We start from the raw sequence: 13669 nt of genomic DNA on the forward strand, positions 1-13669 counted from the left end.
GATGCACTGCCCGGGAAGATGCAGTTTCTTCCATGAACCGGTAACCAACACAGGCTTCCCCAGCTGAGCCAGAATCTAAAGGTTCAGGGACCAAGGAAATGAGAGTGGTGTTTCTTATGATTGGGCCTTTTGCTAGCTCCTTGCAACTCAATTTGTGGCTCATGGACCAGGACCACTGGAACTACCTAGGAACTTATTAGAGATGCAGAATCTCAGGACACACCCCAGACCTAATGGATCAGCGTCTGCATTTTAGTAAAACCCTCTGTTCGTTCCATATGCACACTGAAGTTTGAGAATCACTGGTCTAACGGATTCACATTTTTCTTTTTGCCCTCAAACCTCTGAGTTCTGCTTTTCTTTTAAATTTTTTTTTAATGTTTATTTATTTTTGAGACAGAGAGAGAGCATGAACGGGGGAGGGTCAGAGAGAGAGGGAGACACAGAATCTGAAGCAGGCTCCAGGCTCTGAGCATAGGCTCTGAGCCTCAGCACAGAGCCCGATGCGGGGCTCGAACTCACGGACTGAGAGATCATGACCTGAGCTGAAGTCAGACGCTCAACCGACTGAGCCACCCAGGCGCCCCTGAGTTCTGCTTTTTAATACTTAACGGTACCTGAGGGATGAATGCTTTCATTGGGGATACCAAATGCTTCCAATGAAGTGAAAGCAGAAACTATACTGTTACCTGGCCATTTCAGGACTTCGATGTCCCTAGGAAATAGACAGTAAAGCGACTCATGGGCTTTCATGGGTGACTGATTCTGATTATCAAGGGGAACCAGAGTTGCCGCTAAACAACATGGCAGGAAGGAGGGTGCATGGAAGTTAAGGAACCTTGGGGGGGAATCTGAGTGTGATCATTCATATAAGCGAGTTCAGCCTTGTTCAGAGGTAAAAGTCAGTGGATCATTACCACGGCCTTACAGAGGCAAGATTACTAAGGCCTCAGATTCCCTAAGAATGAAGATTTAGGCCACACCCTGGATAAGGAACCCCACTCACTAATGCTCTAACTGAAGACAAAGGGAACATGGATTAAATGGTAGAAAAAGGAAGTAATAGGAAAAATGGTGAAAGATTTTGGAATGGGTACCCTGTAGAATGCTAGATGCTGTCCAGAGCCCCCTTCTGAATTATGTTGATTCTACATGTCTTGTTTTTCAGTATCTTTGAGCTATTTTTAAATGTTGTAGGGGCGCCTGGGTGCCTCAGTCTGTTAAGTGTCTGACTTCAGCTCAGGTCATGATCTCACAGTTAGTGGGTTTGAGCCCTGTGTCGGGCTCTGTGCTGACAGCTCAGAGCCTGGAACCTGTTTCAGATTCTGTGTCTCCCTCTCTCTGCCCCTCCCCCGCTCATGCCCTGTCTCTTTCTCAAAAATAAATAAACATAAAAATTGTTTTTTAATTTAAAACATTGTAAGTTATAGAAAACTGACTACAACGCAAATGATTTTGTCCATAGAGGTACAACTGATCTCCCCACACTCCCCCAAAGTCAGCTGAATATCTATTAACAAATTCATTTAATCATTCCTGCCTGCTTATATAACGTCTGTTCTTTGGCATCTCCTTTGAATTGTTTTTATTTTTGTAACACCTTACTGGTTCCCTTATTAATTAATAAGTTAAGTAAAACTTTCAATGTGTGTCAACTTTATTTTTGTACAAGAGTCATGAGTTTGCCTTTAAAAAATTATCTTTTAGCAGAATACATAATATCACCTATGAACTCATGACTACTTACATGACTAAGGACGATAGCTTCTATCCATATTTTCTTCCTTTCTGTGTTATGTATAGACTTAAATATTTTAACTAGTTTTATTCTTATGCATTCTCTTTCTCTCCCTCATATAGTATATGGGGTACGTCAATGATGGTTCACTTGCTAATTTAATTTTTAGAGTTCTGCACATTAAGGTCAGAGTCTGAGGAGAAGGCTTTGCCAGAAATACTGGATCTGGTGCTGGACTCAGGTAAAAAAAAAAAAAAAATCTGGATTTGCCAAGGACATAAATTATATAGCATTCTTGTTGGAAAGTTTTTTTTAAAGCCAAAATATGGGCAAAGGAGTGAATGTGGGTGTTGATCAGCCAAAGAGGTAACTGACATGGAGATGTATATTTGTTTTTTTCTACCAACATCCAATGCCTTCGAATTTGGTGAAAGTCTCCCAGTACGAGGATGTTTGTGGGAGGCAAGGCCTGTTATATAGGCTTAGGAAAAAAAATCAAACACTTGCATTTAGGATTTTTGAATCTTCAGGGAATGTTCCCAAGGCACAGATAGCTGGCAGCCAGTGTCCCTGGTGGTGACATTGGCAGCAGATTCCTCACCAGAGCCTTCCTGTGACGTGAGCTTGGCTGTCATCTCAGTGAGATGTGACTATGGAAGAATGGTCAGAGATGCTACTCACTGGCTCTGAAGATGGAGGAAGGGGCACGAGCCAAGGGACACGGCTGGCCTCTAGGAACTGGGACAGACGAGGAAATGGACTCTCCCCTAAAGTCTCCTGCGGCGCCTGGGTGGCTCAGTCGGTTAAGCGGCCGACTTCGTCTCAGGTCATGATCTCGCGGTCCGTGAGTTCGAGCCCCGCGTCGGGCTCTGTGCTGACAGCTCAGAGCCTGAAGCCTGTTTCAGATTCTGTGTCTCCCTCTCTCTCTCTGACCCTTCCCTGTTCATGCTCTGTCTCTCCCTGTCTCAAAAATAAAAATAAAAATGTTAAAAAAAAAAAAGTCTCCAGAGGGAAGATAGCCCTGCTTGATTTGAACACAGTGAGACCCATGACACTTCGGACTTCTAGCACTGGAAGACAATACCTTTGTGTTGTTCTAGGGCCCTGCATTCCAGTAATTTGTTACAGTGGCAATAAAAAACTAATACAGTGGGCTACTGTAACACGCCAGGGAAAACACGAAGAGAAGTGCATTTAAGAGAGTGGCAGCACAGGAGGAGAGGCCTGGTTGAAGGATCATTAGGGGGGCAGGGACGAGGGATGCTGTCTCGAACCAGGTGTGTGTACAGGGCTGGGTGGTGAGGGGGAGGGGGAAGTTGGAAGCAATTCCAGGTTTCTTTCTTGGATAAATGGGCTTAGTGGTCAAAAGGAGGAAAAGAGGTGAGTGTAATGGTGAGTGTGAATGTGTGTGAGAGTGCATGTGAGAGTGTGGGGTGTGAGGGGTGTGTGTGGGTGTGTGAGAGTGAGAGAACATGTGTGAGAGCACATGAGTGTATGTGAGAGCACATGAGAACGCGAGAACATGTTGGGGAGCATGTAAGTGTGTGTGAGTGTGAGAGTGAGAGCACATGTGAGAGCAAGTGAGAGGGAGTGAGAGTGTGAGTGCGTGTGAACGAGTGCAGGGAAAGCAGACGGGTCTCTCCTAATACCACGCGGCTCCTCTGTCTCGATGCCATTTTTACCAAGAAACTTTCTAATCTTAACTCTCAGGTTTTCCCTCCTGGGAAAAGCTCGTGCTCGCCAGCCAACGCAAACAGCTGCTCAGCTCGTCAGTGATATTTTTCACTCCAAATTAATGAATTGCCATTTTAGTCATAAACCAGGCTCCTGTGAGTTTGGTCAGAGCAAAACAATTTACCGGCGTCTGAGCTTCCCCCAGATGAGTTGACAGAATTGAGTTTCTGCCCCTGCAAAGTAGAGGATCAGACCCCGCATCACGGTGGCCCCGATTACGCCTCCTTTCCGGGCTCAGCTTTCCCGCACCCCAGGCTGAAAGGAAGAGAGAGACAAGGCTCTCTCTTGGAAAGGCTGCCTTGTGTTTTACCCCTGTGCCAAGCCAATCTCGAATCATGAGGTTCTGTGCTTGTAACCTGGCACCTATTTATAGTTCACACTCGAGATTCCCTCGAATATACCAGGGACCCAGTCTCCAGAGAACACACCCCTATCTAGACCCCCTGCTTCATAGCAGATGCAAGCCCAGGCCAGCAGTTCTGGGAAACTGAGGGAACGGGGCGGGGGTGGGGGGGAAGTTCTGGTAGCAGTTGATCTGGAGGTGGCTGATTTCATCATAAAGGCACCCTGGAAAATCTGAGAAAGAAAGTGACTTTCAAATATGCTTTATTTCTTTACCTGTGCCAAACTTCCAAAATGACAGCTGAGTAAAAGAGGGAGAACAAAGACCCTTTGTCCCTCGCAATGCCAGGGGCCGGGATTGTTGATATCCACCCCTCAGATTAGGATCCAAGGCTCTTGGAAGTTAGGTTTCCTGTCCAGCATTGCATCAATCAAATGACAGAGCCAGAACTTGACTTCAGACTCCTGATGCCCAAATCCACATGCTTTGTACTTTGACCTGGGTTTCTGTGCTACCATGGGATAGGGTACCCTTTCCTCATCACCCACCCCATGTAGGTCTTTGTCGAGCAGGGGCAGTCTGATGATTCTCCTGCCTAGAGGTGCCCCGCACATCTAGAGCTGTGATGGTGCCACCCAGCAATAATATGGTCCTCCAACCTCTAAGTATTCTGGATTCCCTTCTCAGTGCCTGCACCAAGGAGGGCATAGGGCATCCTGCTTCTCTCAACACTTCACATCCAGCTTCCCCGCAACCATCAGGCCCCCACCAATAAGAGCTACTTACGTATTCTTTAATGTCCTTTGATTTCACAGCCTTGTAGGAATAATACGCAGGGTAAAGGGTGCCAAATATAAGCCTGGAGGGAAGACAGAGAAAGAGAGAGAGAGAGAAAAGAGAAATGTCATTTTCATTCATCCTATTTGATGGAAAAGGTCTGTCTACAATGCCAAAAACACTTCTCCATGCTCCAGAAAATGCTGCTGAGAGGCTTGATCTAGTTTTATGAATGCCCTACAGGTTTCCTCCCCTAGCTGGGATGTGCTTGGAACCTCTGTCTTCTACTTCAGTGGCACATCCACCTTCCTTCAGTCTGTGATTTGGCAACATGAAAGAGTGATCCAGGGTCATGGAAGCCAAAACCGGGGGTGAGAGTGGGTGTGGGAAGCCAAGTTGAGCAGCCATGACCCCTGAAATTAAAGGTCAAACTCTCCTCTCCTGCTAATCCCCACTGCTGCTCTATAAAGCCCACCCATACCTTGGGCTTCCTCCTCTAAAATAAACTTTTCACTTAAAGTTCCTTCAAATTTCACTCCCCTCACGCTTGATTCCCACATCCTGCAGCCAGAATCAGCTTTTCAAATCGTAAATCCAATCAAGCCAACCCCTCTTTCCCAATACACACATCCCCACCCTGCATTAACCTGCTTCTCACTGCTCTTAATAAGAGGAAGGAAAAGTGAGACCAGCACAACCGCTTGGGTATCAGCTCCCACTGATCCCTGGCCAGGGCTGCAGGGGGTCATTGAATAATTTGACTCTCACCCTCTCACCCCTGCCCCTAAGGACCTGCATGGCATAGCTCCACCACCTAGCAGCATCCCCTCTCAAAGCCTCTGCCTGTGCTGTTCTCGCTTTCTGGAATCTTCCCTTTCCCTTCTTTGCTTGTTAATGCCTGTTCATCTATCAGATCCTGGCTCTATCATGACTTCCTCACGGAAGATATCCCCAACTTTACCGACTAGGTCAAATCTCCTACTACATGAGGTACACAACATCAAAATGCTCTTTTACTACTATCTGTGACACTTTGATGGACAACATCTCCCGAACTCTAAGTGCCTGCAGACCACAGAATGAATCTGTTTCATTCCACAATGTGTTCTCAGCACCTCAATGGCTCTCAATGGATATTGAGACACCTCCAAGTGTCAATTCAGGTGTAAGCTGATTGGGAACAGAGGCACTCTGGTCCCAGACCCCACATGAGCCAACATCTCCTCTAACAACCCCACAGATAGAGAGCCTCTAGGGTCCCTGCAAGGAGACACCACACTCAGGAAGCCCAAAGCCATGGCTTCCTCATCAGGTATTTAGAGGCCATACAGAGAAATTCCAGTCCAGATTCAATGTACCAAGCAGGGGTCAATTTTACTAAAAGCTCTGTGGCCAGGTAACACCTTCACATTTCACATTCATCAGGTTTCCGGGGAAAAACGGAAAGTGAGTGGAACGGAGTCCATTTCTGATGCTGAAAGAGAAAGGGCTTTGTAATCTTGACTCATATAGGCCTTGCACTAAGTGCTTTATACGCATTACCTCAGGCCTCAGACTGCCTTGATTAAAAAACAAAAAACAAAAAACAAAACCTCTTTTACAGACAGGATACCAACACATGGAGTAGGCACTCACTTGCTTCTCTAAGGTTGTGGGACCATAAGAAGTAAATCAGGGGCTAGGACCCAGCCAGGTTGGCCTCCTCCAAGCCTGGCTTCTAACCACCACTGCCTACTGCTTTGGAGAGCCAGGCCATCCTTTGGGAAGGCCAGAATTATGTGTAGGGAGCAAGAGAAGCCAGCAAAGGGGACAACAGAGTAGTCTGAAAGGAAGGGGAGAATGAAGGACTGGGGGAGGCAGGAAAGGAATTTTAAGAAAGAGAAAGAAGGCAACAGTTTCAAAGGCACTGGGCAGGCCAAGGGGGATATCTCTTGTGGGAGTCCACTGGGCTGAATAACGAGCCAGCTTGGTGAGGGAGGTCTCCCCACCCACTCCTCCCAAGCATCCTCAGATGTCAGGGAGTCTTAGTTTCTTGTGAGGCCTTTCCCCTTATCCAAACCACCCGTAATGGTTTCTTCAATGTCTGTCTCTCCTAAAAGACTATATGTTTTCCAAAGCCCAGGATGGTATCTGTCTCATTCATAATGCACCCCCCCCCCCAACCCAGGGCCTGGCAGGTGCTCAATAAGTACCCATTCACTGTGTGAAGTTTCAAGAGTGGGGAAGTGAAAGCCAGAGCCATCCAGGGCACAATTGTGACCTTGGGACTGAGGTCTCAGCATCCAGCGGGGAAGCCAGACGGCACCAGGCTGATTCAGCAAAGCCTCAGGCACAGTGCCACAGGTTCCGGAGAAATAAACACACCGCTCCTTTGGCACAGATGCCCTGGTTATTAGCCACGTCTGCCAGGATGGCTTCCAGCCCCTGCCTTGAGGCAGCATGTGAGCTTCAGAAATGAGAGAGGTGGAAAACACATCATGACCCAGGGCCAGCTTATTGATTTGTTCCTCTGTGAACCCCAGCAAGTAGAGTGGAGACACTGACACCATCTGAGTGGTCACAAAACTGGAAAGCCTCAAGGGCACCCAGACAAGAGAGGCTGTGCTCCATCTGCTGAACCCCTGCTGTGACATGGTGGCCAGTGTTCCCCTGCGTGCTACCCCACCCCATGTTTGACGGCACAGGGACCACAAGACAAATTTGTTTTCCAGCCTCCAAAGCTTCAATTATGCCAGCAGGTAGTGGGAAACACCTAGCTCTTCACTGCTCAGGAAAGAAGAATGAGATTAAAACGGCAAGTTCTGGGGTGCCTGGGTGGCTCAGTCAGTTAAGCATCTAACTCTGAATTGTAGCTGAGGTCATGATGTCACGGTTCGTGAGTTCGAGCCCTGCGTTGGGCTCCGCGCTGACAGTGCTTGGGATTCTCTCTCCCTCTCTCTCTGCCTGTCCCCCCACTTGTCCCCCACCCCAAAATAAATAAATTTTTAAAAATTATTTAAAAAATGGCAACTTCTCCCAAATCTCTTCTGGAGAAAAGAAATAACAAATGAAGCAGATCCAAGCCAAAGGGTTTTGCCACTTAATGTCCATTCAGATCAAGTCCCTTCTCCAGCGCAACACTCCCCCCGCCCCCCACCTTCCTTCCCAGCCTCAGCCTCCGGATGTCACAGCCAGCAGCTCTACCCTATAAGCCATGCTCACTTGCTCCCAATCTGTGACTTCCTGCCCGCATCTCAGTGCGTGACCTTTCCACAACTCCCCAACTTCTTTTTTCCTGATAAAGTCCGACTAATCCTTTAAGACCCATCTCAAAAAAGCCACTTCTGTGTACCTTTGGTCACTTGCCTCTCAGAACATTCTTGGCACTCTATTACAGCCTTTTATGCTGTAGTATAATAATAACAATAACAAATCAATATAATAAATAATAATAAACATAGTAAATCAATGTTGATAATGATATTAATATTGCTGAGTGCTCACTAATGCCAGGCACTGCTCTACAGGCTGTACACATTCTCTCACTTCATCCTCTGAACACCCATTCGGGTCAAGAATTCTCCATTTTACAGACAAGGACACTGAGACCTAAGGAGACAGAACAGCCAGGAGCAGAGGTGGGATGTGGACCTGGGAAGCCTGACTATGGGGCCCGCCTTATTTCTTCTCCCCGGGTTGCCTGTCCTGGCTGAGTTGTCTCCCCAACCAGAATATGCAGGTCTGGTCTGATTAGTTGGGTTCCTATTGCCTGGCGCAGCCCCTGCCCAAGTGGGTGCTTGATAAATGTCTGTTAAGTGAATAAAGATAAAAGAATTGCGATCTTGCTCCAAGGAGCTTAACCCACTTGGCAAATTCATGTTACTCTCCCCACAAGGTCAGGAGGAAAGCAGTAAAATACTTAGGAGGATTTAAAGTGCTCCAGGTATTCAAGGCTGGCCCCAGCAGAGGGAAGGTGGGGGGCTTCAGCGCCTCCCTCTGGAGAGGAGACCAGGTTCTGGCTAACACCTTCGTTCCTGTTGTTACTGAACAGAACCTCACGCCACACCCCACAGCCTCAGGGCCCTGCACCTACCCTCTCTTCTTGCTGCTGTCATTTACTGCTACCCTGAAGCCCCTACCCCTAACTTAATGGCTCTATTTATTTATCTGCTTGACTCATTTCTCCTATCTTGGCCTTGCATTCTTTCTCTTGCTCCAAGTTAAGGGCCTTCATCCAAGGGCTGCCTCTCCCACCACTTCCACAGCTGTAGTATCTAGAAGGGACCATGAGTCTCATCTTCCAAGGCAGTGGTTCCCCACCAGAGGTGATTTAGTTTCCTCAGACATCTGGACAATGTCTGGAAATACTCTGGTTGTCACACTGAGAGAGTGCTACTGGCATCTAGCAGGTGGAGGCCAGGGATGCTGCGAAATATCTTCCAATGCAAAGGACACCCCTCCCCCCAACAAATAATGATCCAGCTCAAAGAGTCCAAAGTGCCAAAGTGGAGAAACCCTGGTCTAGAGTGCTGTTTCCCAGTCCTTGGCCATGGATTCTTCACTCAGTCATCAAGGACAATCTGCCCGAGTTTGATTTTTGTTTTGTCGTTTGTTTTTGTGTGTGTGTGTGTGTGCCAAGATTGGGGGGTAAGGGGGGAAGCCCAGCATCCCAGGCAAGACAGCAGATGCTCAGATAGGAAGGGGCTACCCGAAATGGCAAAGACCACATACCTATCCCATCAGTCAGTGTCAGGGAAAACACAACTCTGAAGCTACTTATCAACTTCCTGGAGCTCTGGCCAGGAGAACAGAGGTATTGCTCACATGCATAAACCGTAACTATGATGCCAGTTACAGTTACCAAGGAGGAGTGCTTACCATTCCGGGAGCTTGCAGGGGAGCAATTGCTGGCCTGGAGCTCAAGTACAAGCTGTGGGACAGGCCGTTGCTAACCTTGGCCAAGACTTCTGCAAACCACGAAACAGTATTTTCTACAGTCTTCTCAGACATCCTAGTGTTGGACTGACATTTCCCAATGCCAAATTATGTTGAAAATTTAAAAATCAATGTTAAGGACATTTTTTTCTAAAATTAATTTCTCAATATAAGAAACATAACAGGCCTAGTGTATGGTTGTTCATATTATGATAAAACAAATTGAATTTAAGGAATAGTACACCACACACAGGCTTCTGGAATGCTGAATTTCTAGACCTGCACAGTAGTTATGCAGAGTTCTGCTTTGTAATTACAAATGTATATGAAAATGTACACATATATTCTATGCACTTTTTATATGTGGATATTTTATAATTTTTAAAAGCAGGGTCCCATATCCAAAAAAATGAATTTGCACAAAAGGTCTTCCAAATCATGAAGGTACACTGTTTCTTTTGGACATCAAAAGGCTATTAAATTTTTTTTTAAATCTTTTTAATGTTTATTCAGCTTTTGAGAGAGAGAGACACACACAGAATCCGAAGCAGGTTCCAGGCTCTGAGCTGTCAGCAGAGAGCCCAATGCGGGGCTTAAACTCACTGACTGTGTGATCATGACCTGAGCCAAAGTCCACAGCTTAATGGACTGAGCCACCCAGGCACCCTGCTATTAAATTTTACATTGATTACATTTTGTGCTTTCTGTTCTTAATAAAATAAAAAAATAAATAATTTCTAATAGTTTTACTCAGAAGGTTTTTTCCTAAAAGCTTATGAATCAATTTTTATTACTCTCTATGAGAATTAATCCCCAAGACCACTTTGCTGTCTATGCTAATAGAAGGATACTCCTTGGTTTTTGAGTTCCTATTGGCATTCGAGTAAGTATACCATAATTCTTAATACGAAAAAACTTTAAGACATGGCATATATTTGAAGTTTCCTATATATTCTTTCCTGATGCATTCCATTCCCTCCCTCCCCAAAATAACCACGATCTTGAATTTGGTGTTTATCATTCTCACTATGTTTTTATTAACTACATAAGCCATGCAAAAAAAAAATTATAACTGCTTAAACATTATATATATGGAATTACACCCCATGTATCCCACTGAAATATGTTATTTATTTATTTTTGAGAAAGAGAAAGACAGCACAAGCAGGGGATAGGGGCAGAAGGAGAGAGAGAGAATCTCAAGCATGGTCCATGCTCAGCAAGGGGCTCAATCCCACAACTCTGGGATCATGACCTGAGCAGAAATCAAGAGTCAGATGCTCAACTTACTGAGCCACCCAGGTGCCCGTGACATAAGTTTTTAAATTCAACTTTGTGTTTTTGAAATTTGATCTATGTTGATACATGTCTTTCTAGACCATTTGAAACCACCAAATGGTATTTCACCATGTGAATATATCACAATTTGTTTATCTATATATAAATATGCATTTATTTATGCATATTTAGGTTCTTTCCAATTTTTTACTATTTGAAACAGGGCTGTAATGACCATTCTAATACACATCTCCTGTGCAGTGTGAGTCATGGGGTACAGCACCTTCTACCATACAATGCAAATCCACTCAACCAGAGAGGTTCTGCCAGTTTCAACTCCTCCCTGCAGTGGAGAAGACTTCCCATGCTAGCCATTCTTGCCAAACTGATATAGATTTACAACTTTTTGCCAGTCTGGGGGTGCCTGGGTGGCTCAGTCGATTAAGTGCCTGACTCTTGGTTTCAGCTCAGGTCATGATCTCGCGGTTTGTGGGTTTGAGCCCCATGTTGGTCTCTGCACTGACAGTGTGGAGCCTGCTTGAGATTCCCTCTCTCTCCCTCTCTCTCGGCCCCTTCCCTGCACCTGCTCTCTCTCTCAAAATAAACAAACAAACAAACAAACTTAAAAAAATTGTTTGCCAGTCTGATAGATGTGAAATGGTATCTCATGCTTGTTTTAATTTGTATTTCCCCAATTACAAGTGAGGGTGAGCAGCCTCTTATGCCTATTGGCCACTTGGCCTGCTTAACTGGCCTATTTACATCCTCATTAGGTTATGTTTTTCTTACTGATATTTAGGACTTCTTTGTGAATTCTGAGTATAAATCCTTCCTTGAACATGTTCATTACAAACACTTTTCTCCAATAAAAAACTATTTTAACTTTGTTTGTAGTACCTTCTGTTGTAGAAGTTTTAAATTTTACATGGACAGGGATGCCTGGGTGGCTCAGCCGGTTAAGCATCAGACTCTTGATTTCAGCTTAGGTCATGATCTCACAGTCATGGGATTGAGCAGGCTCAGTGTGGAGCCTGCTTGGGGTTCTCTCTCCCCCCCTTCTCTCTTTCCTCCCCCACTCCTGCTCTCTCTCTCTCTCTCTCAAAAATAAGCATTTCTTTTAAAAGTCTCTTTAAAAAAATAAGTACATTTTACATGGACAAATATATCAATCTTTTATAGTTTGTTTTTGTATCTTGCTAAGGAAATCCTGGTCACATATTTTTTCCCAAAATATGTTTAACTTTTGCTTCCTCACTATAGGTTTGAATTCATGTGGATTTATCTTTATGTATGCTGCAAGTTCAGGATCCAATTTTATTCTTTTCTGTATGGATTCCAATTGTCCCAGTAATATTTACTGAATCCTTTCCCATTGGTTTTGAGTTCTATCCATCACATATAAAGTTTTCCAATGTGTAGAGGTATTATTTCAGCTCTCTATTCCATTCTACTGGTCTACCATCTAACTATGCACCTATACCACAGTATCTTAATTCTCATAGCTTTATAATAAATTCTGATATTATTTAAATGGTCTTGCCTATTCTCAGCTTTTTTCTATATGAATTTCCTGACAGCTTCTCAAGTTCCATGAAAAACTTAATTTGGATTTTGGTTGGAATTGCACTGAACTTGTAGGTTTACTCAGGAAGAAACACCATCTTTATGTTAAATGGGTATCTCCTTTTGAACATTATCCTTTCCATCTACTCATGCTTTCTTCAACGTCTTTTCATGATACGTTATAAATTTTTCCATAAATATCTTGGACATGTTTTGTTTTATTTACTGCTAAGCACTTCAGGGATTTTAGGTGGTATTGTGAATTTTTAAGTTAGATTTTCTTTTGGTTACTAATGGCATACAGGAATGTTATTGATTTTCCACACTGATCTCAGAACTGCTAATCCTTCTGCAATCAAAAGCACTTGGAGTCTCAAATGCATTACATTATATGAAAAGGCCAGACTAAAGAGTCAACATGCTGTATGATTCCATTTACATGCTATTCTGAAAAAGGGAAATTTATAGAGACAAAAAAAAAAAAATAGATCAGTGGTTGTTGGGGCTAAGGGTGGGAGGGACTGACTACAAAGGAGAGTGAAAGAATTTGGGGAAATGATGAAACCATCCTGCATGTTGATTGTGGTGGTGGTTACAAACTGCATTTATCTAAACTTGGAATTCAAACTCAAGATTAAAAGAAAAATCACACTAAAAAGAGTGACCTTTACTAATTATAGCTCAATAAACACGACCTTTAAAAAAAACATTTGAAAAAAATAATAATAATTAAAAAAAATAAAAATAAAAATAAAAAAAAGCATTTGGAGGAATCCACACTCTTAAGTGTGAGTGTAAGTGTATGTGTGTGTCTCCAAAAATGGATAAAACCAACTGATGCCTCCAAGCTCTGAGACAACTTCCTGACAGCAGAGGGTCCATATGTAATGAAACAAGGACTCGCAAAAACCATAATGCACCTCCAGGGCCTGTTGATACTCTAGTCCTGAAAGATGCGCCATGGACCTGGGTTCTAAATACAGCTGAGCCAGCCTGATCTTTACCATGCTGCTGCAGGGAACATCCTCACAGCAGTAATCCAGAAGCTTACCTGGGCAGAGTTGCTCAGGCTGGGCACACAGCTCTGGGTTCCCAACGGCACAGTGAACCACCTGGGAAATGGCTGCCATGAATCCTAACCCTTGGGCCTCTACTTCTGCTTACCCACTGTGACCTTCTAAAAGGATAGAGGAGAAACAATGAAAACAGCAGAACCGGCCCATTTGCATTTTGGCTCCTTGACAGTTATATGATTAAGATGTATAAACAACTATTTATTTATTAAATGCCCATTATGTGCCAAGAACTGTGCAAACCTCATT

General features: G+C 44.4%; 1 protein-coding gene across 4 annotated transcripts in view; it reads right to left on the minus strand.

Moving 5' to 3' along the window:
* The window catches only part of REEP1 (receptor accessory protein 1), a 110825-nt gene that overhangs the window by 52785 nt on the left and 44371 nt on the right, over positions 1 to 13669 (minus strand). For all 4 annotated transcript variants that reach the window (XM_053890917.1, XM_053890916.1, XM_053890915.1 and 1 more), the window contains exon 2: positions 4602 to 4674. In XM_053890917.1, coding sequence (XP_053746892.1) covers positions 4602 to 4674 — 73 coding nt within the window. The remainder of the gene's footprint in view (positions 1 to 4601; positions 4675 to 13669) is intronic.

Source organism: Panthera pardus, unplaced genomic scaffold (assembly GCF_024362965.1).
Source record: "Panthera pardus isolate Hobbes unplaced genomic scaffold, ASM2436296v1 HiC_scaffold_26, whole genome shotgun sequence".
NCBI classification, from domain to species: domain Eukaryota; kingdom Metazoa; phylum Chordata; class Mammalia; order Carnivora; family Felidae; genus Panthera; species Panthera pardus.